General features: G+C 54.4%; 3 protein-coding genes across 3 annotated transcripts; all 3 read right to left on the bottom strand.

Moving 5' to 3' along the window:
• Positions 1-1,061: 1,061 nt before the first annotated feature.
• On the bottom strand, positions 1,062-1,976 carry CkaCkLH20_06965 (FYVE zinc finger; the record flags this gene model as incomplete). Its single annotated transcript, XM_038889682.1, has 2 exons — positions 1,062-1,451; positions 1,509-1,976. 2 exons carry the CDS (start codon positions 1,974-1,976, stop codon positions 1,062-1,064), a joined length of 858 nt encoding a protein of 285 aa, XP_038745045.1.
• Positions 1,977-10,403: 8,427 nt separating this feature from the next.
• On the bottom strand, positions 10,404-14,892 carry CkaCkLH20_06964 (ABC multidrug transporter; the record flags this gene model as incomplete). Its single annotated transcript, XM_038889681.1, has 3 exons — positions 10,404-11,598; positions 11,652-14,620; positions 14,686-14,892. The coding sequence occupies 3 exons, from the start codon at positions 14,890-14,892 to the stop codon at positions 10,404-10,406; spliced, it is 4,371 nt and encodes a 1,456-aa protein (XP_038745044.1).
• Positions 14,893-18,359: 3,467 nt separating this feature from the next.
• On the bottom strand, positions 18,360-19,970 carry CkaCkLH20_06963 (cytochrome; the record flags this gene model as incomplete). Its single annotated transcript, XM_038889680.1, has 1 exon — positions 18,360-19,970. One exon carries the CDS (start codon positions 19,968-19,970, stop codon positions 18,360-18,362), a length of 1,611 nt encoding a protein of 536 aa, XP_038745043.1.
• Positions 19,971-20,076: the final 106 nt, after the last annotated feature.

Raw genomic sequence — 20,076 nt, 5'->3', positions numbered from 1 at the left:
GCGCGGAGGGAGGGAGGGATGGGAGGGGAGAACAAGACTAGGTTACCCTCGGCTTAAAGATGACCACCACCACCACCACCACCACTGCCTCCACCACTCGCGCGCCCGATCTGTCACTTGAGAAATCTGTCGTGTAGGGTGTGCGTGGGAAAGTCAGATGTCGGTGAGCGCGACGTCCGTGGTCCAGGTCTCTGGACGCGCGCCTTGAAGCATCGTGAACAACACAACACAAGACCACCACAGTCTGGAACCCGGGTCCAATCGCCACCGAGCTCAGTCACATCCAGTCACGATAAGCCAAGGTTTAGGAACGGTGAACTTTGTGGGTAATACTGATATTCTCTCTTCTGTCATGCGGGGTATCTATGGAGGTGGGCTGGACGTGTCTGAGTGCGCGACAAGCTTGTCGTCGCCGTCTGTCCGAGTAGTTTCCCCTTTCCTCCTTTCCCCTCCCCATCTCTCATCCTATCTCATTCCCATGTCATCGACCAATAGGTGATGGCCACTCTAAATACACAACGCCGATCCATGAAGGTGTTCGGTCGAGCGACTCCCCCCGCTCCTCTGAGTGATCCAGAAGAGAGGGCGAAATCCTCGACCGTCACATCTGGGGTATAAACCTCCATGGATGTATGCCGCCAAACTCCGTACTTTGGGAGGGCCATACTAGAGCCAATGTATGATGTTCCGTAAACGAGCCATTCCGATACTCTTCCAGAAAAAGGACAAGCCAAAAATCAAAGCTTGATAACCGTCCAACGCCTTGCTAAATGTAAAACAGACCAAGCCGAATCGGATCGGATTTCGAAACCGGTAGGGCGTTCTATGTGCGGATCAGGTGTAATGGTTGTTGACGCAGATATGCGGTCCATTAGTGGGTATTGTTGTGTTGAGTGTGTCTGGTATCGTCGGCGTGGTTGGTGAGAATCCCCGCCGTCGTGTTGTGTAAGTCTATGATTCTATTGTGATTCGCTCTTCGTGAAGGCCGTCAATCGTGATCCGCTTATTGCTTTGCGCCCAGTAGTTCAATCCTTCCGTATTCGTCTTTTGGGTGTGCGCCTTTAGAAGGTGCTCCAGTTCCAGTCGCGCGGCACGCTGGCAGCGATCTCGGGGCCCTTGGTAGGGGGCAAGAGGCCGGGAGTCGTGGGAGCGACGGGGCTGGCAACGATGGGGCTCGTGGGAGTGGTGCTGGTAGAGTCGGAGCTCTGGTCGCTTCCGCTGCGGCTGCCGTTACGGCTCTTCCATACCTTAAACTCGGTAAAGCAGTGAAAGCAGGCGCGGGAAAGGGCTCCGCGGGGGTTGTAGTTGCAGTCCTCGTCGAGGGGGATGACGTTGGCGGAGTGAGGAGCGCAGAAGATGTTGCCGCAGCGGCGGCAGTGGTGGCGGCGGGTGAAGGTGTTGAAGTTGCGCTTGCAAGTGGTATCGTCGCACATGGTCGACTCGGTGTCGGGCTGTCAGGATATGTTAGTCTCAAGAGGTCATATACGGGGCGCATCGCGTTCGCTCACCTTCCAGTGCTTGCGGGTGGGCTCGCCAGAGACCTCGGGGAACAGCTCAGGGTCCAAGTCAAGGTCGACAATCTTGCCGCTGTCGCCGGTGGAGCGACGCGACAGCTTGGAACCGATGACGCTGAAGCCGGGCAGGCTGATGAAGCTGCTGTTGGAGCGGCGCAGGCAGAGAAGGTCGTCACCGTCCATGTCTTCGGCCTTGGGGGTTCGGGGCATCTTGGAGTGGTGCTGTGTCGGGCGGAGGACAGCAGGCATGTAGATGGGGCGCACCGAGTCGTTCAAGCACGACTTGGGAGAGGTCGGGGAGCCATCGTGAGGAGTGCTCAGGGGAGAGATGCGCTGGCTGTAGGGACGAGGAGCGGTCTGGAAAGACTGAGATCTCGCGTGGGCGAAGTCAGGGCGGACAGGGGGGTAGAAGGCAGGGCCGCGCTGGTCGGCGAGGGTAGGCATTATGAGGTCGGTTGCCATTGTGTTGATAGGTATGGGGTATTCGATGTAAGTAATACTGGTATCTTCGTAATAGAACCGCGTCGGAGGTGGCAGCGGTTGGCGTCGATTAATATGATGCGTGGACGCGTGTGGTGGAAGAATGCGACAGAGTCGTGGCGGCTGGGGATTTATTAGAGAAGGAGCGGTAGGCGAGGCGTTGGTCTCGTGTTATCGTGGGTGGTGTAATTTCGTAGGGGTACCGCCAACGTGTGGAAATATATTTCTCGGCTGTTGACGTAGGAGAAAAGATGCGCGCTCGATCAGCCAGACCGATTACTCTTGTGAATGATTCCGGTGGTTTGGGTGGAAGTGGTGAATGGAGGAGGTAGTGGTGGTGATGGTGGGAGAGTGTTGGTCTTGTAGTGATGGTTGATTGGAGGTATGGGACGAGACAGTAGGCCGTCGTGTCGGGAATGGGGGCGTGTGGAAGGGGGGAGGAAGGAGCCTTAAAGGGCGAACCGTGAGTTCAAGAGGACGACGGGAAGGGGGGGGCATATGCGGGAGCGGGTTCGTTATTAGTTTTAATGTTGCGGCAATTGGCGGAGGGAGTTGCCCGAGTAGGAGGGAAGGCCAGCCGCAGATGGTGCTGCTGGCAAGGTGGAAAGGAAGGAGGGAGGGGTGCGGTCACTGTGAGCTGCGAGAAGGCACACCCCCAAAAAAGCAGACATGACACGCCGCATACCAGGCCTTCATTCTTGGGGGGTACGAATACCATAGTACTCAATGTACGAATAATACTGCGGTCGTGGTACTGCAATACATTTGACTGAGGTGCCAACTTACACCCCCATCGATTACACAGAAGGCTCTCACCGCAGTTGCAGTCATCTCCTCTCCATCACTGCTGCTTCACTTCACGTCACTTTAGACTTCCAGTGGCTCTCCCTTCGTAAACCATAGATAAGAATCCAAGAATGAACTCTTGCCGGTACCTCTGGTATCTTTCGTATCAGTACCCGATTCTGAGTGCTTATGATGATCTATCTCTAATTGCCATTATGCCACTTGCAACAGCCACCGCGGAAGGTCACCGCGATCCCGCCCAGATCCCATCACTCGAGAGGCGCGGCGGACAAGTACCGCAGTTGCAGTCGCAGTCGCAGATGCAGACGCGGACGCATCAGTATCAGCCAGAAGGCAAGGCGGCGGGCTCGATGGATGGCGGCGGCGGAGGCGACGGCGACCGCCCTTTCGCCTGCAAGGGAAGACCCCGTCCGACAGACCTCGAGAGTCAAGAGTCCCCAAGTCCCCAGCGGCGCGCTCCAGTCAGTGTATTCCCAACATCCATGTCCCTGTCCAGCGTGTCCAGCGTCCAGATCCACCTCTCCGAGCGAAAGCCAAGTGCCCCCAATCCCACAACCGGATTAGCGACGGTCTTCTATCCGCCTCGTGGTTGGTTCGACTGTCCCCCTCCCCTTGTCCAACAATAACCCCGGCCAAGTTCCCGTCCACCGGCCTTCTTGACTCTGTCCTGTCATTGTCGCTGTCCTTCTAACTGCCTGTGCAAACAGTGGCTGAATCCCCTCCAAAAGAGAGCCACCAAGCCTCGCCTCTCGTTGCACATCTCCTCTGTGCTTCAGACTTCTTGATCCATTCCGCCCGCCCCCGTCATCAGCTGTACTTGTGTAACATGTCAGTCCCCTTCAAAGTGTCAAGGTGCGCGTGGCCCGTCGCTCACATTCCGTGCTCCCGTGTCTCCGTCACCACCGCCGAGGTCGAGCTTACCATAGTACACTAGACTCTGAGAAAATCCCCAACACACGCGGAACAAGGACCACCGCTGCTCACCACAGGACCCTGAAATGAGCAGCTACGTAATAAGCAGCTCTTGTTCTTTCGCTTCATCAACGCTAGCCCTTTGGCTCAACTCGGTCAACATCACTGGGAGTCTCCTTGGGTGCTGCTCGCGTGTCTTTTTCGTCCTGTCTCGTCTCGGCCTGAACTTCCTGCCGCTAGTTTGCTTGGAGCTACCCTGCCGCTCTCTCACCTTCCCCTAAAGATTAGTGACCGACTGCTTGGTTGGCGCGGAAGACATCGTCTAGCTTAGCCCAGGTCCCCTTCTCAATCCAGGGTCCCGATTCCTTGGCCCGCTGCATGAAAGGAGTCTCGACGTTCAACGACCGAGAGAGGCGAACGGTGAGAAAGGAGAAAGAAGAAAGAAAGAAAGAAAAGCAATAATACCATTGTAGCGCCCGTGGCCTGCAAATTAGCGGTGGACGACCGCTGGAGGGATGCACCTTCCAGACGCTCCGGAGGACCCTTTAACCCACTTCAACGTCAACCTCCCGCCTCATCAGCGGGAAATCCAGCCTTCCGACATGGCACGCTCCTGAACTAGACTGCAGTTCGTGAGATCGACCTCTTTGCGGCTTTGCCTGAGGCGACTTTGGCGCCGTGTTGTATCTGTAACTTGTTGAATGTTGAATAAGACCGCGACCGCCCGGCTGGAGCAGAGTGATAATCGCTCACGATCCCGAGCTGCGGTTGCACATGCATCACTTTCCGCCGTGGCCGCCGGGGGAAAACCACAACGTAATCGTAACCGCTCGCCTGCCGGCAAATGCACATCTTCATCCCAGATGTCTCCAGACTCCCCTCAATCAATGCTCTCGGTCTCCTCTTCCACCTGCGGCTGCTGCATCGTCACCACAGAAATAACAACGCTGGAGAATGGGATTGACAGGGCCCATCGGACAGAGACCGATCTGGACTCTCTGTGGTATTTTTTATCGGCTGCCGCTCGTATCGCACCCAGCACCGACCACGACTCCCATGCCTTTTTTGAAGCGCAGCACATCGGAGTTCGGGGGTCCAACCTCCACTTCTTCATGGGGTTCATCTAGTATGAGAGCAGGGGGATGAACCGACACTTCGACCAGGACATGGACCGCCGCGGCCTGAGATTAAGCACAGGCAGGCTGGGCATCCGTACTCGTGGCGCCGGCTGCTGTTCTCGGATTTGAGCCGCCTTTTTTGGGAGTGGTGTTTCTCTCAAGTATGCGGCGGCATTTGTCTTGTGTAAGTATGTGTGTATCTTCATCTTTGCCGTTTGTCCGCCTGCCTCGCGTTCCTGAACGGCACTTGCTGGACAGTCATGATCATTGCCGTCCTTCGTCATCCGCTGTCATTGCTCCCGTCGACGGGATGTGCCCTCCTCTCCGATGGTGATCCGTCCCCTCCCCTCCTCCTCCCGATGCGTCGATGCGTGGGCGCGCATCCATCCTGCAGCATACCTTATGCGTCTGCACCGCGATAGGCGGGATCCAATCGTCCTGTGCGACGTCGGAACACCTGGTCTGAGTGCCCCTCTTGGTGATGACAGACAGGTCAGATTTCCTGCACGTCGTTTGGTCGGGACCCGGTCACTTTTAGGCCACAGACCCAGTGTGCGACTCGTTCTCTTGACGCTCGACTCCAGTCGTCTGCCGCATGGCCATGGTAGGCGCGCCTGGCCAGTTGCATTTGCAGACGCAAAGCTCAAGACTCAAGCATACTGCAAAGTATGGTACGGATAGTAGCACACTGAGTGACCGAGTGTCAGACCGCTGCCAACCGCGAAGACTGTATTCGTAGGCATGGAAAGCAAATCGTGATGAAAACCGCCGGCTGAAGACCAACGTCCCCTCCGAACCCACCGCCCATCTGCTCAATTGCTGCTTTGGGGTATCTGGCCGGGGTCGTGTCTCTCCACTCTACGGAGACCAATCCTCCACTGAGACTGGCTGGCTGGACCAGACGAACGCTGTTCATTTCCAATCGCCACGACTCGCTCTTCTCCGATCTCCAGCCTCCCCAGTTGGGGAGAAGGCTTGTTGCTTGTTGTTCGTCCGGTTGCTGGACACGTCTGCTGGGAAGTGCCCTCGAGGGCACCTCCAGCGGTTGGCAGCCACGAATTCACAGTGGTGATCGTATGTTGATTTTGGTTGCTAGGCGGTCTGTCCTGTCAACTTTTCTAGCTGCACGCAGCGCCGCCGCAAGCGTCCCGTCAGTTGTCAACGGGGAAATGGCGGGGTGGGTGGCACAGCATCGCCGCGTGCTATTTACGGAGGCGATAAACCACATGGCAATGTCTGAGGGTTTCTGTACTGCGCTGCACAACGCTGCTGTGCGTCGTACGTATCAGCTTACGCCTACCGCAGCCGGCAGCCGTTGAGCGAGTGCCGTTTTTGCCCACATAACGAAGGCTCCGGAATGATCTGGTCTAGTGCAGCGTGGGTTGTTTGCAAAATCTCCTGAGATTGAAGCGCTGCTTTTTCGGTGCCACTATCCACACTGGTCTCATCACCAACCCCAATACGCCGACTTGAGATTGGTTCCCGCTGGCCACTTGAGGCGTCGGCCGAGAAGGCGGAATAGTGCACTCTCAGCAGCGGTTCGACGTCGCAGAAGCTCCGAATCAGTGCCGTACCTAACCAAGCTCAGATAGTTGGGGTCCGTGGACTCCGTGGAGAAGGGCCCGAGTCAGTTTAACCACTGAATATGACGCAGGTTCTGCAACGTAAAACACTCAGTGATATCGGTAATTGTCCATCAATTCCTGGAACAGCAAAAGCCAATCCAGCCACAGATGAAAGATCTGCTCTCAATCCTGACAACTGAGCAAGAAGTCGACAGACATCGACGTCGGCTCTCCACCGCTGTCGACGTTGGTGAGACTCGCCAGAGCTCGCGCAGGGAGGCTCCCGCCTCAGATGGAGATTTGGCGGAGCCCCAGCCCAGCCCGGCCCATCAACTCTCTGAAGGCAAAGCGAAGCGAAAGCAAAGGCCAGCTGGAGCTGGAACTGGAACTGGTCCCAAAGGAGAATATCGTGCAGGGCGAAGAGATCCAGAAACTTGAGTCTTCAGCAGCAGCGACAGCCAGCCAGCCACCGAGTGGTGGAACTTGTCCGCGGTCCACTTCAACTGCCACGGTCCACTGCCTCCAGAACACCTCCAGAAGCCTGGAGATGAGGGCCGTTTGTGGGTTCGCTTTGACTTGGCATTTGCAAATAGCTTGCTAGGAGGCCCGCCCGCGACGGCGCGTCGTCGTGGGTTTCTTCTGGTGGCAGTGGCACTGAGAGATATTGCGACGAAATCTACAGGCCAGCTGCTGGTCGCCCTGCCGCCTCGCCCGAGCGACACGGAATTCTGTGGCGGGGATCCCAGCAAGCAAGACCGCTGCGCTGCGCAGCATTGATGGGGTTCGGGTGCGCGGTTGTCTCCCTGCTTCTTTCGCCACAGCCTCGCGACGACCGTCTGTTCTTTCTCCCGCTCGCTGTCGCCGAAGCGCTAGGCGTCTGCAGCATTGACGGACTGCACGCAGGAGAAAGAGTGTCCCCGGAATCTGGCCGACCCCACTCCCGTCGCCATCCCGTCCCTCTCGGCGGCTCTGGCTTTCGGTCTTCATCCTCTTTTGACTGCAACGTCCGGCCGAGGTTGGTCAATCCGCCGCCGGCCGCTAGGTGCCGGGTGAGGCGTCGACGAGGAAGGCGAAACACACACAAAGGGCGGTTGTGACGCTGACAGATCTGACGAGACGCAAGCGACAAAGATTCCATTCCTGCGAGTCTGCCGAGCACTTTGACTGTTTGACACGATGACGGCCAAAGGCCGAGTTTCCAAATGGGACACCGACATTCCTGTGGGCGCGTCCCGTTATCCCTGTAAGATGATTGGGCGCACGATCGTCTGTTGATTGTTCCTCTGCCGGCCGAGAAAGCTCGCGGTCGGGCTGGGCCAAGACTCGAGACTCAACAGGTTTTCCGCAGAAAAGCGGTGGATACAGCAAATGCCAGGCGCATGAGATTTGTGGTGGCAGGGTGATTAAGGGAAGAAGCAATTCCGGTTGCTGCTTTCTCCAAAAACAGCCGCCCTCTTGGCTCAGCTTGGTCGCCAGCTGTGCGGTTGCAAGCAAGACACATCTGATTCTGGGATCCCAGGTCGGTGGATTGGCAAGTTGCCGCCATCATCCCTACAGCGGTTATCTCTCACGTGCGAGCGACGTGGTCTTCCCCGGACGATGCCAAAATGAGACATGTCGTCGTTAAACGAGCCTCATCTGCGAGGCGAAAAAACCAAGGGATGGGGAGTGGCGACGCGACGACGGGGCGTAATCGAGTTTTGGTTTCAGTGACAAGCAGAGAATCCGAATCAGAATCAGGCCAGGCTGTCGGAAACCCGTTACCCATCGCGATCCCCCTCCTGCCATTGGAAAGATGCGCGGTTGGTTCTGCTCCGTTTGCCTTGTGGGTTAAAGTCGGTGAGTTTTGGATTGGGGTAGCATCGGTAGTGGTGGCCCCTCCCTTGGCCCGCGTTTCCAAGGATGTGAGGTCCCAAGACGGCGGCAAAGCATTGAAAAAGCGACAGAGCTGAACAATGAGGGGATTTCTGGGCATTCTGGTTTCGAGGGGAGCCCGAAAAAAAAACAAAAAAACACACGAGACATGGAGGGTGAGGAGGCGTAGGCGTCGGCGGTCCCAGCGATCCGTTTTGGTGGGAGCCCAGGAGGTACGGAGTGTGAGGGGAGTGGAAAATCGGACGCCGCGAATCGAGATAACGGACCACATTTCGCGAGCACAGACGCGCTTTCCCCAAAAAGGCATCCTTGCTGCATGCCATGCTTCAACATCCCTGCCATTAATCAATTCATGCAGGGTCCTCCACGCTCATTGGCGGTTAGGTGCGCGCTCTTATCGCCCGTCTCTGATTGGCTGAATTGTCAATTGGGTGTGCTGTAGAATTGCCTCAGGCAGATGCCAGGTTCCTCCGCCCGAGCCAACACCCGACTTCAGCTCCGATCCCGGGTTTTCTGCCAGACCTCTCACTGGTTCTTGCCACTCGTCACGGCTGGCAGCGGCAACTTGCAGCTGGCCACCACCACCACTGACTGAGCTGGCTCCCGCTCCTGCAGGGCGTTCGACATGTGACGTCGCTGCACCGGCATCCCTCGTCGGCGCAGTCGGTGACGGCTCCTTCACCGCCTAGTGACATACCACACCAAAAACCACACCTCCAAGTCGTATCGTCCCAATCCAATTCCAGCTCGCCAGCTCATCCCGGCCGGGTATGTTGCCGGCCCAACTAAAACCCAACTGACGGAAGGGCATCCGGTTCTAGAAAAAAGCAAAAAAAGAGGCCGGATGTGAAAGACAGGAGAAATTGCTCGAGATGGCAGGTTGTCACGGATAACGGACGACGGAACGAAACGTTGGGATATGTGTTGTGCCTGCGCCGGCCTGCCGATCCGTGCAACCAAGAACCGCGCGTGCTGCTCCTCCTCTCTTCGACTTCTCGTCCTTCCCTCGCGTAAATTGCGCCGGTCGCGGGCGATCTCTTTCCCATTCCTCTGTCCCAAACGTTCCGTGACGTTTAAGGGGGATTTTCAATGATCGCCGCGGACGGGGGAACCGAAAGGAATGCAAGAGAGTGAGACCAACGGTTCCCCGCGGAGACACTGCCTCCCACCCAAAAATTCCGCGCTCGCGCTTGCGCTTCCCGTCCCTTTTTCTCAAACACCATCAAAATGATCTCCGGGACCCTTGCCGACGATGCGCCCGGCGGCCGTCCATCTCGCACAACATCGAACATCGGTTGCACGGTCGCACCCCAGCCCAGCGAATAAAACTATGGAACCCCCTATGGGCTGCTGCTGCATATCATTGGAATGACATGACGTACCAGGAGGGCGCTCTTCTTCCGCTCTGGGCAGGACGACACGGGATCGCTCGATACCATCGAGATTCCACACAAAGGGGAGCATGGCGAGAGAGTCAGTCCCTCTGTGATTTTCATTTGCTTCGGTGTGACTGACTCTCACACACAATTGATATTGAGGATGATCTTGATACACGGTTTCTGATGGAGGTTTGTCGAAGCAAACATGACGTCGGTGCTGTGACATCTCAACTGGGGTTCCTAAGGTTTGAGCTGCCAAGTTTTTACGGCCCCCAACACGCCTCTGAACGTTTCGCTAGGCGTAGCTAGTGAATAGGGGCTGGATGTCAGAGCGCAGTTGTTGGAGTTGTGAGGAAGGAGGTAGGCTTGATGCTCAACATCAGAGACTAGATGGAGTAAGGTCATAGCTAATTGACGGTCTGGTAGTAACCGACTGCTGACTTCCTAACTGTTTGCTACCTGTGGACGTAGACAGAAGAGGCACAGTACAACGTTGTTTTACGAGAACTCCGATGTCACTTACACAACTTATGATTCTTTCTTAAAGACACTCGGCGAAGCTATATCATCACTGTATAACTAGCAAACGTGTTCGTCCTCATTGTCGAGATTTACAGAATGAGAGACAAGGAAAACATGGGAAAATATGCATTTTAAGGTAATACATAGCTGTGAAAGATATTTCGAGTAATCGAGTTCGAGATCATGTTCCCTCTCCTCTAGACAGACGTCAAACTTGTGAAAGGAAGCTCTTCATTCTTCAGACGTCCGGCCCTTATTCCAAAGCTCCCTAAACATCCCACCATCTTGATCCTTCAACACCTTCGGCTCGCCCTTCTCGACCACGCGCCCCTTGTCCATCACGACGATGGTATCACAATCCATAACCGTGTCGAGGCGGTGGGACACCATGATGACGGTATACCCCTTAAACTCGCGGTGGATGATCTCATGCATCTCAATCTCAGTGGCCTTGTCCACGCTCGACGAGACTTCATCGAGCAGGAGGATGCCTCCCTCGGCACCCTTCTTACCCCTGACGCGCCGGCGGAGAACTGCACGCGCAAGGCAGAAGAGCTGCTTCTGGCCAGCGCTGAAGGACTCGGCTGTCAGATCGACGGAGATCCCGCCCCGGTCCTCGATCGCCGAGAGGAGGCCGACCTGCTCCAGGACGCTCTTGCACTCTGCCTCGTCTGCTTCGTCGAAGGGGTCGAGGTTCTCGCGAATGGTGTAGCCGTCGGGGAGGAAGATGGGGTCTTGGGAGACGGCGATGATGCGGCGGCGCAGGGCGTCACGGTCGACCTTGTTGATCGGGAGGGAATCGATCAGGATTTCACCGGCAGAGTCGGATAAGGGGTCGAGTAGACGAAGGAGCAGAAGCACGAGGGACGACTTCCCGCTACCCGTACGTCCGCAGACGGCCACTGTCTCGCCGGGACGTATCTCCAATTGCAAGTCTCGAAGAGCCAGTTCCTCGGCGGACTTTGCGTCGTTGGACGCACCGTAGGAAGCCGATACGCCCTTGATATCGATAGCACCCTTCTGAGGCCAGCTTTCCTCGGGGAGGACGTTCTCTTCGGGCCCCGTTTCCGGCTTGACGGTTTTGTGGAAAGTCCTGATACGGGCTACAGCTCCGATGCTGGTTTCCACCGACGCAAACGCTTGCACGAGCATGGTGAGTACATCACTAAATAACATGATGGTGATGAGAGATGCTCCGGTGTAGCCCGAGTTCGCGCGCAGTTGCGTGGACATGATCACCACGATAATTGCGATGATGGCGACGGTGAGCCTCAACACGAAGGCCAGGCAACGTTGAATGAGTGCCAGCTGGTATGCCGGTCGTTGACTTGTGTCGAGGAGTTTGTTATTAACCGAAATATCGCTGGAAATAAATCCCAAGGCTCGAAGGGTCGCCAGGCCCTTGAGGGTGTCGATGAAATGGGCGCTAAATGAACGGTCAGCTACGAAGTGCGTGGGAACAGTAAGCATGATTCTCACTATAAAGGACCCTTTGCTTCAAGGTCTAGAAGACGCAACTGCCTCGATGTGCGTAGATAGAACATCTGCACCGCCACCAACACTCCGATGAGGAACGGATAAGTGATGACGAGCCACGGTGACGTGGTTGAGATGATGGCCATCATACCGATGGCGCTGAGGAGACCGAGCGAGAAGTTGATGAAGTTCAGGGGAAGCTCGGTGTCGATGAGACTGATATCCTGTGCAAACAAACCGGTGATGGTACCCGCGTCAGTCACGGTCAAGTACCTCAGAGATGCGCCGACAAGCGTCCGCAGGGCCTGTTGATGAAGTTTTGATCCTGACTGAAAGATCATCATCCGCAGGCAGATGAAGGCGACGAAGGTCATCGCCAAGAGGCACACGACCCGTAGAAGGGCGTAGGTTGTCAGGTAAAACGTTCCAGAGTGTTCGGGATTTGTCGAGGCGATGTCCTCGGACCAGAACTTGAGCCACACATTGGGATAGGCGCTAGTGATACCGTAGATGATGTCCCAGAAGAGAAATGCTGCTAGAACCCATTTTCCCATTGTGCCGAACCAGTGTTTGTAGACTGCGAAATCGCCGAGTTGGCGTGCCTTGTCTTTTTCTTCAGCCAGCTTAGCATCTTTGGCCTTAGTTGCTGCCACAGGGACAGGCGCAGGTTTATCGGTGTCTTCGCGGTCAGCATCCTTGGAAGCCTCCTTCGATTCTTGGATCTTGAGACTTTGGATGTATTTTCCATTGGACTTCAGCTTGGCAAAGGAGCCTTGTTCGACCACAGTGCTGTCAGAGCCGAGGGCAACAATGTGATTTGCTGACGGCAAGTGTCGCACTGAGTGAGTGCAGAGCACTGCGGTCACTCCTCTTCGACGAACTATGCCATCAGGACCAAACACTCGGCGGAAGACATGCTCTTCAGTGTTCGCGTCAAGTCCGCTAAGAATGTCGTCGAAAATCAGGATCTCGCTTTCCAGGTAGAGAGCGCGTGCGAGCGCAACTCGTTGTCTCTGGCCTCCGCTAAGTGTAACTCCGTTGCTTCCCACGTTGGTGTCATCTCCTTTGGGCAGCGTTCCCAGGTCTGCAGACAGCATTGTGGCTTCGATGACTTGGTCGTAACGTTCGGGGTTCAGTGGGGAGTGGCCTATGATGTTGGCTTTCACAGTGTCGTTGTAAAGAAAAGGGGACTGATCGCAGTAGCCTACACTACGACAGTTGACTCCCAAAATGACATCGCCGGAGCTGAATGATGTTTCACCCAGAAAGGCTTTCAATAGGGTTGACTTTCCAGAAGCTATGGGTCCGACGATGATGGTGAGAGAGGACGCAGGAACTTCAATGTTGATGTTTTCCAACACGTTTTTCCCCTCTTCCCATCCAAAGAAACCTTGAGTGACTGTGATGGCAGTCGCTTCAGAGTCGGCGGGCATTGCTCCGTTGTGCTTAGCCGGAATCGACAAGCCAGGCGTCAGGCGGAAGTCCTCTCGGGATTCCTTGTCGAGATAGGCCTGGATGCGGCCTAGACAGGCGTATGCGCCAGCCATCATTGGGAACGTCTGCAGCAGAAGAGCAAGTGGGCCGGCGAGCAGAGTCAAGTACGCCATGGACGTGAAGATGCGTGTGACGTCGAGAGAAGAAGTCGTCGTCGCGAATGCCACTACTGGTCCGAGTAGAGTTGGCATATGCGCCACAGCGACGGTTGCAACGATGGTCAAGCGCCATTTCCACCCGTTTTGGAGTTCTTGAAGCCGTAGTCCGAGTATCAACTTCTCAACGGGGCCAGTCATGGCGGATATCTTCAGCGCCTTCATGGTTGAGATTGTCTTGGAAGTGACTCCCACCCGCTTCTGGATTGCTTTCATCCACACGCCCTGGTTCCTAGCTGAGAATTTCGCAACGAAACTTGCAACAATACCACAGACTGCTACCAGAGCGATTGGGGCCACAAAGGCAGGCCCGATTTGTCGCTGCAGAAGATAACATGCGACTGCGATCTCAATAGGGTTTGCCCAATACTCGTGCCAGAACATAACGCCGCTTTTGAATCTTTCTACGTCGGTGTTCATCAGCGTCAGGGCCGCCGAATCTTCAGAGGCCGAAAGTTTCAGAATAGTCGTCTTGCGGTACACGGCGGACGCCAAGATGCCTCTCATCATGAATAGTGATCGTTCGTGAAGATAGAAATGCGAGGCCTGGCACAAAGCCATGCCTACGTAGATAATAATTGCGGCAGCAATGAAGGCATATCCTTTATGGGGTGACGATTGTTGATCAGGCTCCTGGAGATAGCTCAACAGAGATTCTATCAGTAGAGGCTGGCAAAACATGAACCCTATGCGGAGGAATCGCGGTACCACGGGGAGGAGGAGGGGAACCGCAAGTGTACGGAGGAGGCTCCTCCCGAGGGCGTGAGTGTGGCCGAGACTGGTGTTCTTTCGTAGGCGCGGTTCAAATTTGTTGTACAGGATTTCGGCGGACATCGATTCGTCCAGCAAGTACAGGTCGCTGATGCTAAGAATTTTTCGATAGCCCTTGAGAAAGAGCTCCTTCAGCCAGAAGAAGGTCATGAGCTTGATAATGCCACTGGTGACTTCTGGACTTTGCGGTTTCTGGTCAAAGTACCAAGAGAGAGGTTTCTGGCAGGATTCGAGAGCCAACACTGCGGCTTTGACGGCGGTCGACACGATTGAGACAAGGCTTTGGTGATAGTCCTCCCCAGACTCTACCGAGAGCCAAAGGGTCCTTGACAGAGCAACGTCAAAAATAAGAGTGACCAAGAGATAAATGTCGAGCAGAGTTGAGGGCCGGGGTGATCGATCGTGTTCTAGGAACGAGAGAGGAATCATGATGAGGCCGACGACGAAGCTCATTGCATCGGACGCAATTGCAACTCGAGATGTCCATGATATGCTGCGACTAGTCAGGACCAATTGAAACAATCGGCAACCTGTGTATACAGCAATGAAGAACTAATGAATGTCAGAGCAAAAAAGGTACTCAGAATGACGGGTACTCAGAATGACGCGTTACTTACGATTTTCAGCCATTGCAGCTTGGGTCCCGATGCGACCCTCGGCTTGCCAGATAAGACGAAGACGCGCAAAAGCGCGAGTACAATGAATATGGATGCAGGGACGATTGACAGGATCACCTGCTCAAATCTAACTGTGAAGTCAAAGTCATCTCGGCAGCCACGGACGATAGGGCCCAGAGTATCATCATTCACACATGAAAAACTCATCGCGGCGCGATGCGGTTAGGTTGAGAAGTCAGAGCGTTTGGTCGCATCCGAAGAGGTCTCAGTAGGTTGTTCAAGAAGCTTTGATTGACAGGTAAAGCTTGTTTTCCGTTGACCTGGTCAGATATAAACAATCCCACGCTCTTGCAAAAAAGAGACGTAGCAGTAGCAGCCTGTGCTCGCTGTATCTACGGCGCAGTAATATGTATGGACCTTTGGTTCTGCTTGGTTCGCTAAGGTAAACACAAGGTAGATACCGCTGGCGGGGTACTTTTTTCGAGGCAGGTACGCATACGAATCTGCTTGATGAGGAAGGAGGAATACAAACCCTTGCCGCGATGCCGTGACCCCTGTGATGGGAATTTTAGTGCTCACTTGAACGCTAGGCAGCATCACAACACGCGTGCGATAAGATAATGGTGCGGCATCTTTTATCCGATAGGCCAATTGACAGCAGCGTATCTCAAGCAAGAAGACGTAGATAACAGGAATATAACACTCAAGCTCACAAACAGCTCATCAATGTCAAGGTGCTGTAAAAAAGGTGAAGCTGGTGTTCCTTTTGCCATGCCGAACTTATCAATGCTAACCTTTGCCATCGGTTACATACGTCTAAATATAAGAACCAGAACAATGCCAGTGTTCTACGGCAAGATGCGACCCGGCCCGGTCGATGCCGATATTCTTCGGAGGGCCGGGCCCGGGGCACCGGCGCAGAGACCCACATTCGGGCACCTTCTTTGCTCCGTACCTTCCGAGCTTCTGGATGAAGCCCCATACCGATGGCGGTACTCCCTGGAGCATTTGAGACATCACTGACATGTAGTCAGTGAAGTCCCCAGGCTCCTATGCTGCCCTGGCTGTAAATACCTTCCACCTTATTGCTACCCCCTCTGCAACTCTTACCCGGGATTGCGTGGGATCCCTATTTGACAGACAACATACTACGATGCGGCGGGATGGGATCGACAGAGATGATGTGGGATTCCCTGCAGCACGTCCACAACGACATTCACGACCCCAAGCCCGTTTCAATCCATTTCCGTCGGGGTGTTTCACAAATGAGCCTATCGTTGCATCGGCTTCCAGGGCGATCTCTGACTCGCGAGACTGGCGACTGCACAGACGACATACGGGAAGATGCGGAGCGACCGCTGCAACCAAGACAACGAGACAAGGGTTCGACCCCCTTTGATGCTATTTTGACGATCAACCCTCATGATTTTGGACCCAAATCGAGCGTGGAGGTCTACTGATGGACATCGTCCAACGTCAACCTACTGGCACTCGACGAGGGGGCACTTCATCCGTCAAAATAAAGGCTTACACCGCGTCCGAGACGCGGACAGCATGCCGCTCTCACATACAAGCCAAGAGATAATTGAAACGTTCATCGCCAAGCCTACGTCGAGACCGCAGCCCAAAAGCTTTTTTTTGCCCAAGCCCACGACGGGTATTCCCCCAAATGCCGTAGCCGCAATGCCCCCTTCAACGCCGATAATACCCAAAACTGCCAAGATGCAGCCAAGTCTTTCGGGCCAACTACCGGCTGCACCGCTCGACGTCCGTGGCCGAGCCTCAATTGGTAGACCTCCAAAATAGACAAGACAGTCCTTGATACATCCATAGTAAAAGGGGAAGTCGACATGCCCGGAGACCTGAGAAGGCAATTTCTGCGCAGTCGGTAAGCGCAGGTTGACAGGCATTTCGACAGCTGTTGGCGCCGTCTGATGAAGATCTGAATAGCAAATATTAGCAATTGAAGTATTACATAGGCTTGTAACCGTAGCTGCGAATCCTTTAGAGACCTTAAGTGAACAAATCTAGAGTTGCGATCTTTCCCTCATGGCCCGCAGGCTTGCTTTCGAAAATCTCAGTCAGAATGACATGAGCCTTTCTATCAAGATCTTCTCGACCTTATAGGTGGCCTTGGCGAAGCGGCGAGGCCACAATGCAGGCCCTTGGCCTGGCGCTCGAACCTCAGATTGTCATTAACTACCCTACCCTGAAGTCTGGCTCATCGAGGGGTACTTGGAGGCTGGGCTTTGGCACGCCAATGTTGGGTCGTCAGGAGCCAAGCATTCAAGTCCCATAAATAAAATCTCAAGAGAGTGTGTTCTACGATCAGAGCAAAGTATATAACCATGACGAACGGACTGCGTTCTTTTCGTCTTAACTCATTCATCATCAGCACCTCAGTCATCTCTCATCTGAATATCTTCCGAAGCCACACTCAGTCCCATCTCCATTTGACCTCGTACCTACCTCTACTCCGTGTGCAACAAAACCAGCCAAAATGCGCGGCATTTTCATCACCGTCCTCGCCCTCGCCGCGGCTTCGGCTGCCCAATTCACCGGCCCCTGCACAGACAGCAACTGCGGCGCTTCGGGCGAGAATTGTGAAGCTGAGGGCCGCCAATGCTTCCCTTTCCCCAACGTTAACCCCGCCCTGCGCGAGGGCTGCGTCTGTGGCTCTGGTTAGGGTGACTTACATGTTGGACTTTCGCCAGTGTAAGTAGAAGTCACTGTCTTTCTCTGTTAACACCTGTCATCTCATCATTCTTGCAGATATTCGTCGCATCTAAGCACCTCGGAGCATACACATCCCATGCAAATGGAGTTCCGGATTCTCGATGAACTCGACATGACTCGTCTGAACTTGCTATGCGGACAACATCGACGGCGACGGCAGGAGCGTGTTGGATTTTTGAATTAGACATGAGTTGAATACAGCGAGCGAGTCGATTTCCTTTGAAAACTCTCATCTACGAAATGGATAAACGGTACAACACAAATGAATAAAAACAGCACCCGGGATTTTTCACGAGGTGCTCTTCAATCACGTTTCTTCATACTTCCAGTTGCCCGTTAACACCGGCACAGCCTGCAACAATGTGACCAATATCTGGAGACCATCATTACGGCGAACGCGGACTTAGGCATAAACGCGAACAACGCGAGCAACATCTGTGCTACGTCCGTGAGGTTGTTTGAGCCGTTCAATGCTGAGTGCAAAATCTTGGCTTTCCCCGACGGGCATCTTGCCGAACAAACATGCCCAGCTGGCGCCTAGACTACGCAGATTATTCTGTGAGCTTATCTCATAGGTTTTCATCAGGATGAACCTGGTGCAGAATGCGGAGAGAAAGCTGCTGTTACTTCGTAGTTTTGATGATACGAGCCAAGAAGGTCGTGATGTCAAGCCTACCTTGTCTTTGCTGAGGGACGTACTTCCTTCTCCCCGGCTTATGGAAATCAGTAGTATGCTTCAGCTTCACATTACGATTTCTCGTTGCTCACCAGAGCAACATGGTGAGCTTTTAAAGTCATCGAATGAAATTGGATGAAATAGACAAGCTAAGATGCGAATTGCGATCGAAACGGACCAAAATAACTTTTCGATGGCACAAGTTAGAGAATCAGAAGGTAGGTATGAAGTAGAACTGGCTGAAAGTATCACAAAACCAGGCCTAAGAAGTCTCAACATCTACCCATGGACCCATGACCTTACTCAGATCCGTCTCGGCAATATTGAGATCCCTCTGAAGGACCTCCCGAACCCACGGCCCCCGAAGCCTGAGACCGAACTTGAATTCAGAAGGCACCGTCATGAATCCGGTCACTTTCATCGCCATGGTATCAACCTCTTCAGTCGGAATGATATCAAAAGCCCATAGAAGACTTGCGAAGACCATGAATGTGTTATCCAAAGCCACCCGCTTGCCCAAACAGCTGCGCCTTCCCTGGCCGAATACCGCCAGGGGAAGATCGTTGCGAAGTTTGCCGTCTCCTTCTAACCATCTCTCCGGCATGAACGCATTCAAGTCGCCCAAAGCTGGACTGAACGCCTCCTCGTCTCGTCCAATAGCCCAGGCGTTCGCAAACAGGGTAGCTCCTTTGACAATCCGTGCGCCGTATATCTCATCTTCCCGGTCTGCCCTCCGTGGGATGCTGCCTGGTGATATTGGCCGCCAGCGCATCACCTCTGACACAACGGCGTCGATGTAGGTTAAGCTCGACCGGTCTGAGAATTGCGGCAACCTGTCCCGTCCCACGACTTCATCCAGCACAGCATGAGCCTTGGCTAGAAATCCTGTATTCGCATGTGCAGCAACAAGAAGCCACAGCATCTGCCTCGGCCCGGTTTCCATGCCGCCCTGAATGCTAGTGGCTAGAGTGAAGGCAAGATCCAGGTCCGAGATATCTCCAGCCTCGCCGTATTTAGAAGCAATGGCACGAGCCTGCTTAGTAGCGTTCCATCCAGGGCCAGTCATACCCGTTTCCAGGAGTCGCAAATACAGGTCCTTCTGTGTGTTAAACAGGTTTGCTGCAGAGCGATGCCACGGTGAGATAGATGATGGGAGATATCGCAAAGGAGGAATAAAGTCGATGAGGCCGGGGTTGGCTGCTACATGGGTGACTTTATGCTGGATGTCGACGATCTCAGTGAAGACAGAGTCGTTATGGCTCGGCACCCTCATGCCGTAGTGCAGACCGAGAATGACACTCGCCTGTGTTCTTTCTAGCAGTGGATATAACTCCGTACTACGGACTGTTGCTTCACTTTCACCTCTTTGTCGAATGAGACTGAGGGTGTCCTGAAGAAGCTGTCTCGACTCCAGTTGCATGAGAGGTTGATACCTTGGCGCTGCCACAACCCCCAGACTCGGAGAGAGCATGCGATGATGCAACTTCAAGTGGTCATCGTAGTCATGCATTAGCGTGAACCTCGACTTCCCAGGTCCGGCGCCGGTGATCATCTCCATGCTCACGGAGCTGGGTCTGTTGCTGTAGTACGCGCTTCGCTTTCCGAAAAGTTCCGTCGCTGCTTCAGCGGTGTTGAGGACTACCAATGGAACGATGTCAAAGAGCTTCGGAGTGGCCACTGGCCCCTGAGCCTTGGTCCAAGCATCCCAGTTCAGGAGCGGCCTCTCGAGTGGTGAGTTATGGAGGTCACCAATGATGGGAAGCTTAAGAGGTTTTGGGGTAGAGGCTCCATTCTTGGCTCTTGTCGAGGCGAGAAACAGAACGCTCAGAAGAGCAACAGCGACCAAGCCGATGATTGTTGAATCTGAGGCCATGGGTTTCGGTAGATGAATGAAGCTGCGCCCATTCGGGATGTCGGGCTACGATATGAAGGAGGGATAAAACACCTATGGAGCAGCATTCGATTATTAATAGCGACCG

The sequence above is a fragment of the Colletotrichum karsti genome (genome assembly GCF_011947395.1).
Source record: "Colletotrichum karsti strain CkLH20 chromosome Unknown Scaffold21, whole genome shotgun sequence".
Classification (NCBI taxonomy): domain Eukaryota; kingdom Fungi; phylum Ascomycota; class Sordariomycetes; order Glomerellales; family Glomerellaceae; genus Colletotrichum; species Colletotrichum karsti.
The sequence above is the reverse complement of the archived record's forward strand: the minus strand, read 5'-3'. Positions and strand labels throughout refer to the sequence as shown.